Raw genomic sequence first — 12,231 nt, 5'->3', positions numbered from 1 at the left:
CCTGTCACCTGCCAATCTGAGTGGTCTGCACCTTTCTTCCTTCTCTCCTTGCCTTCTGTATTCGGGGGGGCAGTTTCAGACTTTACCCAGGAAATTCTCAAGTTTGCAAACCAACAATTATCCAACCAGTGGCTGTTATTTGCTTATTATTAAAAGGGCAGTATGTCCCTAGTGACTTGAAATGCTACCTTTATTCTCTATTATATGAAATTCCCATGTGCAATGGGGTCTGTTTCTGGACTTTCTGTTCTATTCCAGTGGGCCATCAATCTCCTTATTCTTGTGTCAGGACTACTTTTTTGAATCATAGAGAATTCACAATCTGTTGTTCCAATCTCTCACCTGGTAGGATTTGCCCTCCTCTTCCTCACTCTCCTGCCTCAACACCCCCAAACACTCAGGCACACATGCTCTTCTTTTTCAAAGTTCTCCTCATTCTTGTATTTTTCCATATGAACTTTAAAAGCAGCTAGTCTTGCTCTAGGAAAAGAAAATGTTAATATTTTTAATAGGATGACATAAAATTTAAAAATTAGCCTCAAGGCAACAGACATAAGGGAATGTTTAAAATTCTACTGAAAGACAAAAGTCAACCTGATTAAATGGGAAGATACACTTGTTCTTGGATAGGTTTTTTTTTTTCTTTTGTAGCTATTTTAATTGTGGTCTTCTCTCCCACTACACCTTTTCAGTGATTGAGTTTGTGTGTATGAAGAGAGATGATTTCTCTGCATCAGTTTTATACCCTGCTGTTTTCCCAGCTTCCCCATGCTTTTAGTAGCTTTTTCAAGGATATATTCCTCAGGGCCTAAGATAGTATTTCTCATTTCAGTGGAGTTTGTGTATCACTCAAGTTGCAGCAAAGGTGTTAAAGGAAGAGAGATGCATGTCTCGGTGGTGGCACTGAGCCCAGTGTCTGCCATGACAACCACGCACATCTCACAAATGAGAAAAGAGGCCCAGGTTGAAACTGTCAGAGATGGTGGGGACATACTCGGAGCAGATGAGCTCAGGCCTACCTGAGAGGAATCCACTTGGGAATGGACGCTGTGTTCTCAGATTTTTCTAACTTTACAAGTGAAGCCAGAAATCTGGACTTACAAGTGAAATCTCCTGATGTTTAAAATAGTTTTAAAAATACTCTGGGGCGAAATAGCGGGGACAAGTCCATAGGTTAAATGTATTCCACAAGTCCTCAGTTTGCAACATCTGAGCAACAAATGTTATTCTTCAGAGAAGCTGCAGAAAGGTACACTCAAGTATAGGGTTTTTGCTTATTATGAGTGTATTTGTTTCCTGGGGTGCCATAACAAATAGCCACAAACTTGTGGCTTAAAACAACAGAAACGTATTCTCTTACAGCTCTGGAATCCACAATTAAGGTGTTGACAGGACCATGCTTCCTCTGGAGGCTCAAGAGAAGGGTCCTTCATTCCTCCTCCAGCTTCTGGTGGCTCCAAGTCATTCCTTGGCTTGTGGCTGCATCACTTCAGTCTCTGCCTCCATCTTCACATGACTTTCTCCATAGCCTCTTCTCCTTGTGTGTCTCTCCTCTGTGAGTCCCTTATAAAGATACTTGTCATTTGGATTTAGGGACCATGCAGCTAATCCAGGATGATATCATCTCAAGATCCTCAACTAGGTTTGCAATGTACTTTCTTCCCCTCCCCCCCCCCGCCCTCTTTCTCTCATTGCCTCTCTCTCTGTCCCCATCTGTCTTTTCTCCTCTTCTTTTTATTCATCAGTTCCTTCATCTATTCTGTTAGAATCGCATCCTTATTATGTACCAGGAGCTGTGTGTTTCTGAATCATGAGCACATCCTTCCTGAGTCAGAGGCAGACCAGGAAGAGCTAAGAGCCTCTCCTTTACTGGCCATGGAATGAAGCCTCAGGTGCTCCCTGCCATTTAGGCTGACAGAGATGTTCTAACTTGCAATACATGACCTATGTGAATAAGGCAGCAATCAGGGCTACTGGTCACTTTCTGAGGCCGTGTGAAGCTCCGTTAGTATCTATCAGCCTGCCTTCACCCCAGCAGAGCAGGCAGCTGTGTCCTCTGACCCCCTCTTAACACTGATAGCTTTCCTTTCATATCACACACTTGTGAGAGCTTTCTTCCTTCTCAGCTGGAAAGGTCACCTCCCAAACATACCTCCCGGGATGAATTATGTGTCTATTGATTTGCACACGCTTGTCTCAACCACAAATTTCAGTAGGCGTTTGAGCATCACCCCAGATAAAAGAGGAGAGAACCAGAGAAGTGTAGTCTAATGCCAGCTGAAACTCTGTTCATTATTTTGATTTTTTTCTAAATTTACTTCCAAGATTATAGGAATATTGTTCAACATGTACTCAGTGGGAATTTGCTTTAGAATCACTTGTGGATTAATTTCTGAAATTAAAATCATCTGTCCAACAAAAGGAATAATTAACACTAGGAATTTCATCAGCTCCACATAAAAGAATGACCTTTCTCCTTAAGGTAATTCTTATTCTGTTTTCTGTGAACTGAAAGCCTAGTCTTGGTGTCTTGGGTTACATTTAAAAATTGTTAATTTAACTAATAATAAAGTGATATGTGTTTAGATCACTTTTCTTCTGAGCTCTAGGAGGAATGAGAAGAAAATCTCAATTCTGTGACACACACAGACACACACATACCCCTATGTACATATATTATTAGATTAGATTATTAGAGTTATTCTAATTTTGGCTTCTATTCCTGACTCTGTTGCACCTTGGTGACTGTACATCTTATATTAAATACCCTGTTCCTTAAAAAAAGATAGCAATAACCACTAAGCTGCATAAACAGTAATGACAGGCCAAGCATGAGGGGTCAGTCACTGCGGCCAGAGGGGAAGCTTTGGACCACCTCGTATCAGAAGCTCCTTGTCTGTCAATAAAGCAGAGCTGGGGTGTGTGCCTAACCCAAAGGACTGCGGAGTACATTCCAAGGCATTGTGAGTACATGGCTACAGCAAGGTCTCTTCTAAAAACTTGAGTATCTCACGGACAATTTCAATCTTTGTGAATGAGAATGGATAGAGGGAATCAGTAAGACAGTTTATCTTTTGCCACAGCCCAGCTAAAGAGAAATACACCAATTGTTAGTTCCTAAGAGAAATCTGACTCAGCTAAGGTGAAGTAAATCAGCAAGGATTCACTAAATCGAATGACATCTATTTGACCTCTGCTTCTGCTTCTTTGATTTGTCTGAGAGGAGCTCTGTTTTCTGAAAATGGCTTTTGCCCCAGCACTGTCAGCCTCTGTTGCCAGTTTTATACCATTTTGATTGACTCACCCATTCCAACACCTAACCAGGTAATTGTTTTGCTCTTCCACGTGTTGAAACACCGAATTGCCTAGTGGAATTGATGGCTGATGTAGTAATTTGGTGATGGGGCCTCTAGTTGAGAGAGAGGAGAGCTGGTGTGGTAAGTGGGCTGCAGCAATGCTCCATAGCTGTGGTTCTCAATCTTTGGTGGATACGAGAATCTCCTGGGGAACTTAGGAAAAAACAAAATCCAGGGCTGACTTACCTCACTGAGCTACGTCTCTATTTTTTCAATCATCTGTCCAGATTATTGCGATATCCACCAAAATGTTTGAATCACTGCTTTATGGTATGAAAGGCAAAAATAAGGGTCTAGAATCAGGCTCATGTGGGTCCAAATTCCTCTCTGAGCCTTGTTTCTACTTGTAAAGTGAGGATGTGATTAGTACCTGCTTCCTAAGATTTATGTTACGCAATGAGACAATGGATACAAAATGCTTATTATTTTTCTAATTGTAACTATTAGTGCAACTTTTTATTGGACCAAGTAGAAATCTGCCTGACATCAGGATTTTTGACAACTACTTGGAAGACTAACTTATTCATATTGATCTATTCATTCATTGGATAAATGTTTATGCCACTGGTTTATTAGAATTTTAGTAGCAATATGAGATTACATGTACATAGAAGATGGTCCATTCATATTTGTTGATTTTGAAGACTAGTGGTCCTGGGATATTTGGTAATGCTGGAAGGACTTCACTATTCCTGAGGCCCAGCACATGCTGTTCCATCTGGAAAAATGTCCAACTTCTGCCCCTCCCCCACTCCCCGTTAAAACCTATTTTTCCCTTTTCTCATCCATGTATCTACTCCCTCCAGGAAGCCCTCTGATTCCGAGACAGTTCTCTCCCCCTCTGTGCTCCCCAAGCACCACGTACCCTTCCTGCACGGAAACCATCATTGCGGTAATTTTATACTTATTTAAATGATACTTTTTAAGTCTACCTTTCCCACCAGCCTGGCTATAAATCCCACGAGGGGCCACATGGGTTTTAATCCCAAGATTTGCGAGCGCAGAGAATAGTGCCTGTCACAGAGTAAATGCTCAGTAAATATTTAATGGATGAACATGTTTATTGAACAACCAACTGTTAATATTTTACTTGATCAGACACAATGCTGAGGACTTTACAAATAATAACTCGCTTAACCCTCACAACAACTCTATTAGGTAGGTAATAAGATTAACCCTATGCTATAGGTGAGGAAACTGAGACACAGAATAGCTGAGTAACCTGCTCAAGGTCATACAGGTAGAAAGTGGCAAAGCTGGGTTCAAGCCCACGCATTGGAACTCATGTCTATGTTCACCACTACACTCTGTGGCTTCCCTAATGACAGGAAGAGAGTGCGGATCTCATACAGGCTGGCAGTTCAAGTCTCTAGGAAACCACTCAAAAGCAAGTATATGCTATCTTAGTACCTGGCCTAGGGCTCCGGGTTTGCCCTTCAGGGTGTGTGGAGCTTCAGAGGAGGTAGAGAAGACACAGAGCTGTTTCAGGTTAGCTTCATAGAAACACTGAGTCACAGCACCAGCGTTGAAGTTCTGAGGTAGGGAGCCCAGAGTGATAACAGGAGACGCAGGTGAGGACTTCAGTCTTTGGAAGCTGCAAAGGGGCCAGTGCAACGATGCTCAGGGCTGCATAGATAGAGTGAGCACACCAGGAAAATTCATGGATAGATTAATAGAGCATGCTCTGCCTGCCCCGGGCTATCTGCAGGCTATGGGATGGCAAGGCAGGGCTCCTGTCATACCCAGCAGGGTACTAAGCAAGTCTCAACTACAGAAGCAAAGTGAAAACCCTCTCATCTGACCAAGGCAAAAATTGGAGGATGAGAGAGTGACAATACTGAGACCTAGCAAGTTGGGCTGGAACGGCTGAAATCCCACCTGTCGAAGTTCAGGATTTGCTCTGGAGTCCCGCTTTGCAGAGTATGGCCACCAGGAGTATCCTCTGGGGCTTGTTAAAAATGCAGGATTTGCCTTAGAACCCTGCTTCTTAAGGGCTGGGCGGCATGAACACCACCTGGGGCTTGTTAAAAATGCAGCATCTTTGGTTCCACCCCCGACCTCCTGAATCGAAATCTGCATTATATGAGATCTCTAGGAAAGTCATATATAAATGCATTTGGGAAGCGAGAACAGCGCTCAGTCTATAGGTGAGGGTGGCCAGCAGCCCCACTGTAAGAAGGAGGAAGCTGGGAAGCAGCCAGATATGTTAGTGAAAAGGTCAGAGGATTTGCTAGGAAAGTCCATGCCTCGTCCACTTCCTGGCACAGTGCACGAAGACAGCCTCTGTAGTGCTTACATTCTTTCCACAAATCTGTTGGTTCTCACTTAGAAGAGAGGGGAGAGGAAGTGGCTGCTGCTTTCCCTTCCTTTTCTTCTCTTCCAAATGTTCCACAGTCACCTACCTTCACGTTCTCCAGCTGCAAACTAGTCCTTCCTTCATCAACATGCTTTTGCCTTCCCGGCAGACACAGGTTGAAGAGAGAGGCTTTTGGAAGCAACAGACTTTCTCAGTGATGAAGTTTCCTCTAAATATATTTTCTTCTGAGCTGCGGAGTGTATTTATCTGTGTTACAAATTGAGCCATTTGAGTAGTTTCTACTATGAGTTTGGCTCTGGGTTCAGACCTGTGGCATGTGGCTGAAGAATTTGTTTCTGAAGCCCTTTGTGTTCTGTTGAGGATGCTACTTCCTTAAGAGGGCCTTGTCGTTTGGCTGTTGCACAGAGAAGGGCTCAGGGTGCTGCAATAATGAATGAGTGTTTCAGTTGTCTGTGGCTTCATAGCAGACCACCTCAAATGTAGCAGCATAAAAGAAAAATCAGGGGCCAGACCTGTGGCATAGTGATGAACTTCAATGTGCTCCGCTTTGGTGGCCTGGGTTTGTGGGTTCAGATCCCAGGCGTGGACCCACACCACTCGTCAGCCATGCTGTTGCAGCTACCCACATGTAAAGTGGAGGAAGACTGGCAATAGATGTTAGCTCAGGGCTAATCTTCCTCAGCAAAAATAAAAAGACAAATCACCACACTTCTGCAATTGGGGCTGGTATCAGCTAAGTGATTCTACTGCAATCAGCTGAGGGGCTCGAATGAGCAAAAAGAGTTTGCTGAGAGGCCTGGGTCTGGCTGGGCTCCTCTTTCCACATGACCTCAGATCCCTCAGTCAAACCTCTTAGAACATGGCAGCTGGATTCCAAGAATAAGAATTCCACAAGGACGAGCCACAGTGGCACGGGGTTTCCCAGCCTCTGCTTGCCCTGTACCTGCCACTGTCCTATGGATAAAGACGCAATATGTAAAAGGGGACTATGCGAGGGTTTGAAGCCCAGGAAGCATGGTCCATCACAGGCCACCAATGTCACAATCCACCACTGTTGATCTGGCTTTTTTTTTTTGCGGGCAAAGATAGAGAGAAAAGTGAAAGATCGCTAGTCAACATGTGTGAATGGCTATGTGTGTACTTAACCAAGTGTGTACAGGTAGTGATCTTAAAAACATGGAGGACTCATCTCTCTTTCCCCCAAAGTTTCCCCTTTATTTAGGAATATTATATTATTCTACTGAACAGTCATCTGGAGGCAGGGATGTGGGAGAACAGTGAGGCAGGAGGAGGACTTGCAGCCAGACAGATTAATCAGTCAATATTGATACCAGAATGAGATCAGATGCTACAGCCAGGATACTCTCCAGTCAGTTAAGGCAGTGGCTAGAAAAGGGTAGTTGGCTGGGTACCTGGTCAAGACTATCATGTTCTGACAACAGCCTGGAAAATGACCTAAGAGATGAAGAATATTATTTTTATTTTCCCTAAAATGCTTTGTAGTCTCCTTTGCTTTATAGCTTTCTTTTTCCTTCTTTTTTTTTTTCACTCTGTCTTGTTATTTCCAAATTTCTATTTATAGTAGGCTCACTCTATGTCCACAATGTCAGACTATGAATTCCATGCTGGGAATGTAGTGGTGAATAAAATTAACCCGACATGCTCTTCTCACACAGTTTATGGTCTGAAGCTAATTTTTTTTTTAATGGCCTTAAAGTTAAGGAAAAACTTTGAATAATTTAATGTGAAAGCAAGTCCATCTTTTTCTATGATTCTTGACTTTAAAGTTTGTAAGTTTATAAAGTCTTCCCACTGCCACAAACAAGACACTGTGAGGGAAGGAGGTGGTGTCATCTTTGCTTTTACAGATAGATGAAAGGAAGACTAGAAAGGTTAAGTGTGTACTTGCTCCTGTTTCCACGACATAGTGACATTAGTGGAGCTGGTATGATTCAAGCCCAGGTCTTGTGATACTGCGTCCACCTTGATTCTGATTCTCACAAGACCTTATGGCTTCATTGGAACAATGCTGCACCATGCTAATGAGGTAGCTAGACATTTCCTGGGGACCTGGCCTCTTGGATCTCTGTTCATCTCACACTGTTTGTGAACAGCATTGAGTTTATGTTCAGCTCGGTTTACCTATGGCTCTTCGAAAACTTCCATTTTGACTAGAAAGCCAATTCCATAATGGAACATTACTAAATGAAAGAGGTCTTAAAATGATATTCACAGGTCAGTAGCTCATGGTTAGGGGATGCAGAATATGACGTAACGATTGACCTTGGGCACATTATTATTTCATCTAAGCCTCTATTTCTCACTGGCAAAATGGGAATGATAATAACTACCACATAAGTAGTTGAGATGAGTAAAAGAATCTATGTAAAGCACACAGTCTGGTCCATAGTAAGCACCGGAATTATCAATTATTATCTTGATCATGATGATGGTGATGCTTTGTCCCTGATCTGGCTTACTGGAGATGCAAGACATATTGTGATCATCGTGTCATCCCTAAGGTCTCTAATGCAGATTTCATTGTGAAAATGTCATTTATAGGCCACACATCTGTCTGACAGATTGAACTAGAGATTTAGCCATATGTCAGCATTAAAATATTTTTTTCTGTTGATAATTTTTTTAATTGTTTGATTGACACAAAAGAGCATGCAGTCTGCTGAAACAAAGAAAAACCATCACTGGTGTTTTATTTCCAAATGTTCCAGCAGTGCCGACAAGCCATGACCTTTTCACTTAACTCTCTTTAGGGTTTGATGCCTACTTTACATCCCGCACACTTGAAAACAACAGAAGAAACGTGTGGTTTGCCGAATACTGGGAAGAAAACTTCAACTGCAAGCTGACGATTAGTGGGTCAAAGAAAGAAGACACAGATCGCAAATGCACAGGTAATTTCACTCTTGTTGTCCTTCTCCTGTCACTCTGCATGACCAGCATTGAAATGTCTGTGTAGCTGACAGAAGGAAGCTTGGCTGGAGACAAATTGAAAAAGTAAATTGGATTTTACTAGATTGCTCGGAAAATGGAACAGGAGCATAAGTCTTGCAGGACAAGAGAAGTACAGACAAGATTATATTCTTTTCTGCCCGTCCATCTAGCAGTAATTGACATTTTCATTGATTCTTTGAATCCAAAAGGTTTCATGTTGCTTTGAATGCTCTCCCTGGTAAATATTAGTTCACGTTGTAGCCAGGAGTATGAAGTCATTTTCACATGGACAGAAATTCTGACAAATTCCATCTCAGTACTGGATTTAACTGTTACCGTGGACAACATTTTTGATTAAGGAAATAAAGTATTGGGTTTAGAGTAATGAGAATTCCAATTAATTTTCATAATGTCCAAGTTAATGAGTCAACTGCTATTTAAAATATGCTTAAAAATACTCACTTAGCCTCATCTGTGACTTTGCACAAGTGTTCCAAATGAAAAACACTTGTGTGTATGACATGTATATGTATTTATAAATATATGAAGTAGTCAGAAGGCAAAAATCACATATTTATTCATTGATTCATTCACAAATATTTCCTGAACAACTCCTTTCTGCTAAGCACTGTGCTAGACATTCGCAATCTGGTGGTGAAGAAATCAGGTAAGGACTCTGCTTTCATGCTGACTCAAGTATAATGGAGGAATATCAACATTATTCTTGTGCTCTCTCTATGAATGCACAATTGTAAACTTCAATAACTATTCTGAGGGCTATAAAGACACATATCCAAGGAATTTTACTGATGTGGGAGGCAGAAGCTATCTCAAAAGACCTCCTTGAAGGATAAGTAGGCATTGACCGGTTAGGGCAGGAGAAGGACAGATTGAAGAATTTCTGATAGAATAATGTGGTGAAGGGCTTGTAGCAGGAGGAATTATGGTGCCTTTTAAGATGTGAAAATCAGGAAAATGTGACTGAATTACAGAGAATAGGACAAATGTGTGAGCTGAGGCTGCAAGTGTAAGATATGGACCAGGAATAAACCACGTTGGGACATATGTGGAATGTGGTCTTTATCCAAGAGTCCTGGAAATCATGGGAAGGTGTTATACAAGAGTGTGACATGATTTACCATCTGATCACCTAGCCCTCTATTTAACAGGATTCCCCAATTCTATACTTCGGTAGCTTTCAATTTTTGTAATGATGACCTTGAAGTACCACAAAACCTAAAATATCTTCTGTATAATCAAGAAAAGCACGTTCATGTTGGACACAATTCCTGTGTTTATCTTTGCAGTATAGCTCTTTGAATATTGGTCATCCAGGTATTAAATCTGGACGATCAGATACACCCATTCGAAAAGCATCTATCAATTAGCAATAACGCATGTAAACCATGATACTAAAAACACCGTGAATGGTGAGGATGCTTCAGTATAGGCCTTTTCCTCAAGGAGTTTTCTGTGAAGGAGAGAGAAGATATAAACAGAGATGTGAGGAAAAACAATGAGACAAAATCAATATGATGCATAATTGAATATATAACTCAGTTAACTAGAATATCAGATTAACCACATTCTCCAGACCATGGTGTGTAGCAACAGAGTTTTCAGAAATGTGATCCTTCTAATGTTGGGGGAAAAGGAAAGAATTAATTCAATGTTGACTAGACCTATATGACACAAAGCTTTCAACTGGAAACTGAAAAAATTAGTTTGACATCTGGATAATTTGTCTATATGACAAGGAACATCCAAGTGTACTAGAAGCATCTAAATGATTGATGACAGTTTTTTCTGACGTTTGATGTTCCATAGTGTGTCTAGGAGGTGGAATGGATTGTCTGATGGCCATTAGGATTGTTCTGTCTAAGGCCAGCCTCCAGTCTTTTTCTATGCTCCAACACAGGCTGTTTTATCCGTAGTCACATGATAGTGCTGATCATCGAGAATTTGGGGTTAAAAAAACAAGTAAGCTCCTTATCCAAACTACCACATTTCAGAAATGGAAATAGAAGTGTTTGTGTTTTCATATCATGCTCCTTCCATGTAAAACAAAAATCTATGATCATATTTATTAAATTGTCTGTGGCTCCAAATTATTTGTATGTTTTCTCCTCTTTCTTTCCTTCCTTACCATTTCTACTGTAGCAAGATGTGCCATATTGAGTGGAGGTAAATATGGTACCCCCATCGTTGTGTCTCTTGCTCTTACCATCACTGTTTGTGAGAACATGTGTGGTCATGTGTTTGTTTTTCTTTCTTTTACTTCCTTTTCCAAATCTAACTAAACTTGTATTTTGCTTTGCAAGTATTCCCAATATACTCTTTAAAATATCTTGACATTTAAGTACATCTCAACTTGGAAGTGGAGAAATGGGAGAAAAGTCATGCTGAGATTTGCTGGACTGGAGGGAAAGAAGTGATAAAGAAACGTGACAGATTGAGTTGTATTAATGAGAGTTCTTGAAACTGTGGTGAGAAATTAACTTTTAATGAGGGAAAAGAAAGCATGGGAGAGGGAAGCATTGATGGGCTTAAGGATATGGATGATATAAGGGAAATCTGCGTTGGTAACCAGAATTTGAAATGTTAAAAGAATGGGCACATTAGGAAGAAGCGACGAGAAAGGAGGCAGGCTGAGTAGTGTGGCATCGCAGATAGTGCAGACAGTGGATATGTTGATCTGAGGACTGAAGAAAGCAGCCCACTTCACAGATCTCTCGCTCTCTGACTGAGCTCTGCTAAAGAGTAAGAACGTCTTTAAATATTTATTCCTAGGATTCAGGTACAAGTTAAAAGGAAAACTTTGTTTCTGGGCAGTATAGCCTCTTAAGTCATAATGAGCTACTTATTATATATATTAGCTCCAAGTAGATCATCATTGAATCAATTACCTGGCCAGACAAGTTCTGAAGATGAGGTATGGGACTCATACCATTTGGAGAGAGCAAACTTCTGCAGTCAGGGGATAATAGTGAGTTCTAAAAACCCAAGACGGTAAAAAGTCATGGAAGGAAGAGTAATTGTTAAAGAAAAAATATTTATTATTAAACATGAAATAAACTGTGTAGACTTCATAATTTAACTTGGGGCCATATGTGCACGGATTCTTATAGAAACTTACCTGAACAACCATGTAATTCTTATTTCTATAAGTTATCCATGTGCATTAAAAATCACCTTCAAACAGAAAATGCTATTACATTCTTCAGTATTTAAAGAACATTTCAATTTTCCAAGGTCTCTCAACCCTGAGAGCTAGACACTCTTCATCCCACCTTCCCTGGTTGTTGTCTATATTGATATAGATTAAGGCTTGCCAGAGACCCATCCTGCTCATGGATTATCTTGCTGCCATCCCACAAGAGGACACGGAGTTGAGCCAGTTTATTGGTGGTGTAAGCTTTCACAGAAAACACAAACTCTACTTGACAGGTACTCATGCCATTCATGCTACTTCACAGTAGAGCTACATTTTCTCATGGAGACAGTGCTAGCTGCATAGACAATAAAGTAAGCCCTTCTAGCCAGTTCACCATAGACTGCTTGGGTTTGTGGGCAGAAAGATCAGATGTGATTTTCTCAGGTTATGTT

At 41.1% G+C, this 12,231-nt stretch overlaps 1 protein-coding gene across 13 annotated transcripts in view; it reads left to right on the top strand.

Moving 5' to 3' along the window:
• Positions 1–12,231, top strand: part of GRM7 (glutamate metabotropic receptor 7) — an 828,681-nt gene that overhangs the window by 511,023 nt on the left and 305,427 nt on the right. For all 13 annotated transcript variants that reach the window (XR_011427207.1, XR_011427209.1, XR_011427213.1 and 10 more), the window contains exon 5: positions 8,445–8,585. Coding sequence is in view for 3 of the 13 variants with exons in the window: in XM_014731447.3 (XP_014586933.2) it covers positions 8,445–8,585 (141 nt within the window). In the remaining 10 variants the exon portion in view is untranslated. The remainder of the gene's footprint in view (positions 1–8,444; positions 8,586–12,231) is intronic.

This window comes from Equus caballus, chromosome 16 (genome assembly GCF_041296265.1).
Source record: "Equus caballus isolate H_3958 breed thoroughbred chromosome 16, TB-T2T, whole genome shotgun sequence".
NCBI lineage: Eukaryota > Metazoa > Chordata > Mammalia > Perissodactyla > Equidae > Equus > Equus caballus.
This window is presented reverse-complemented; position numbering and strand designations above follow the sequence as displayed.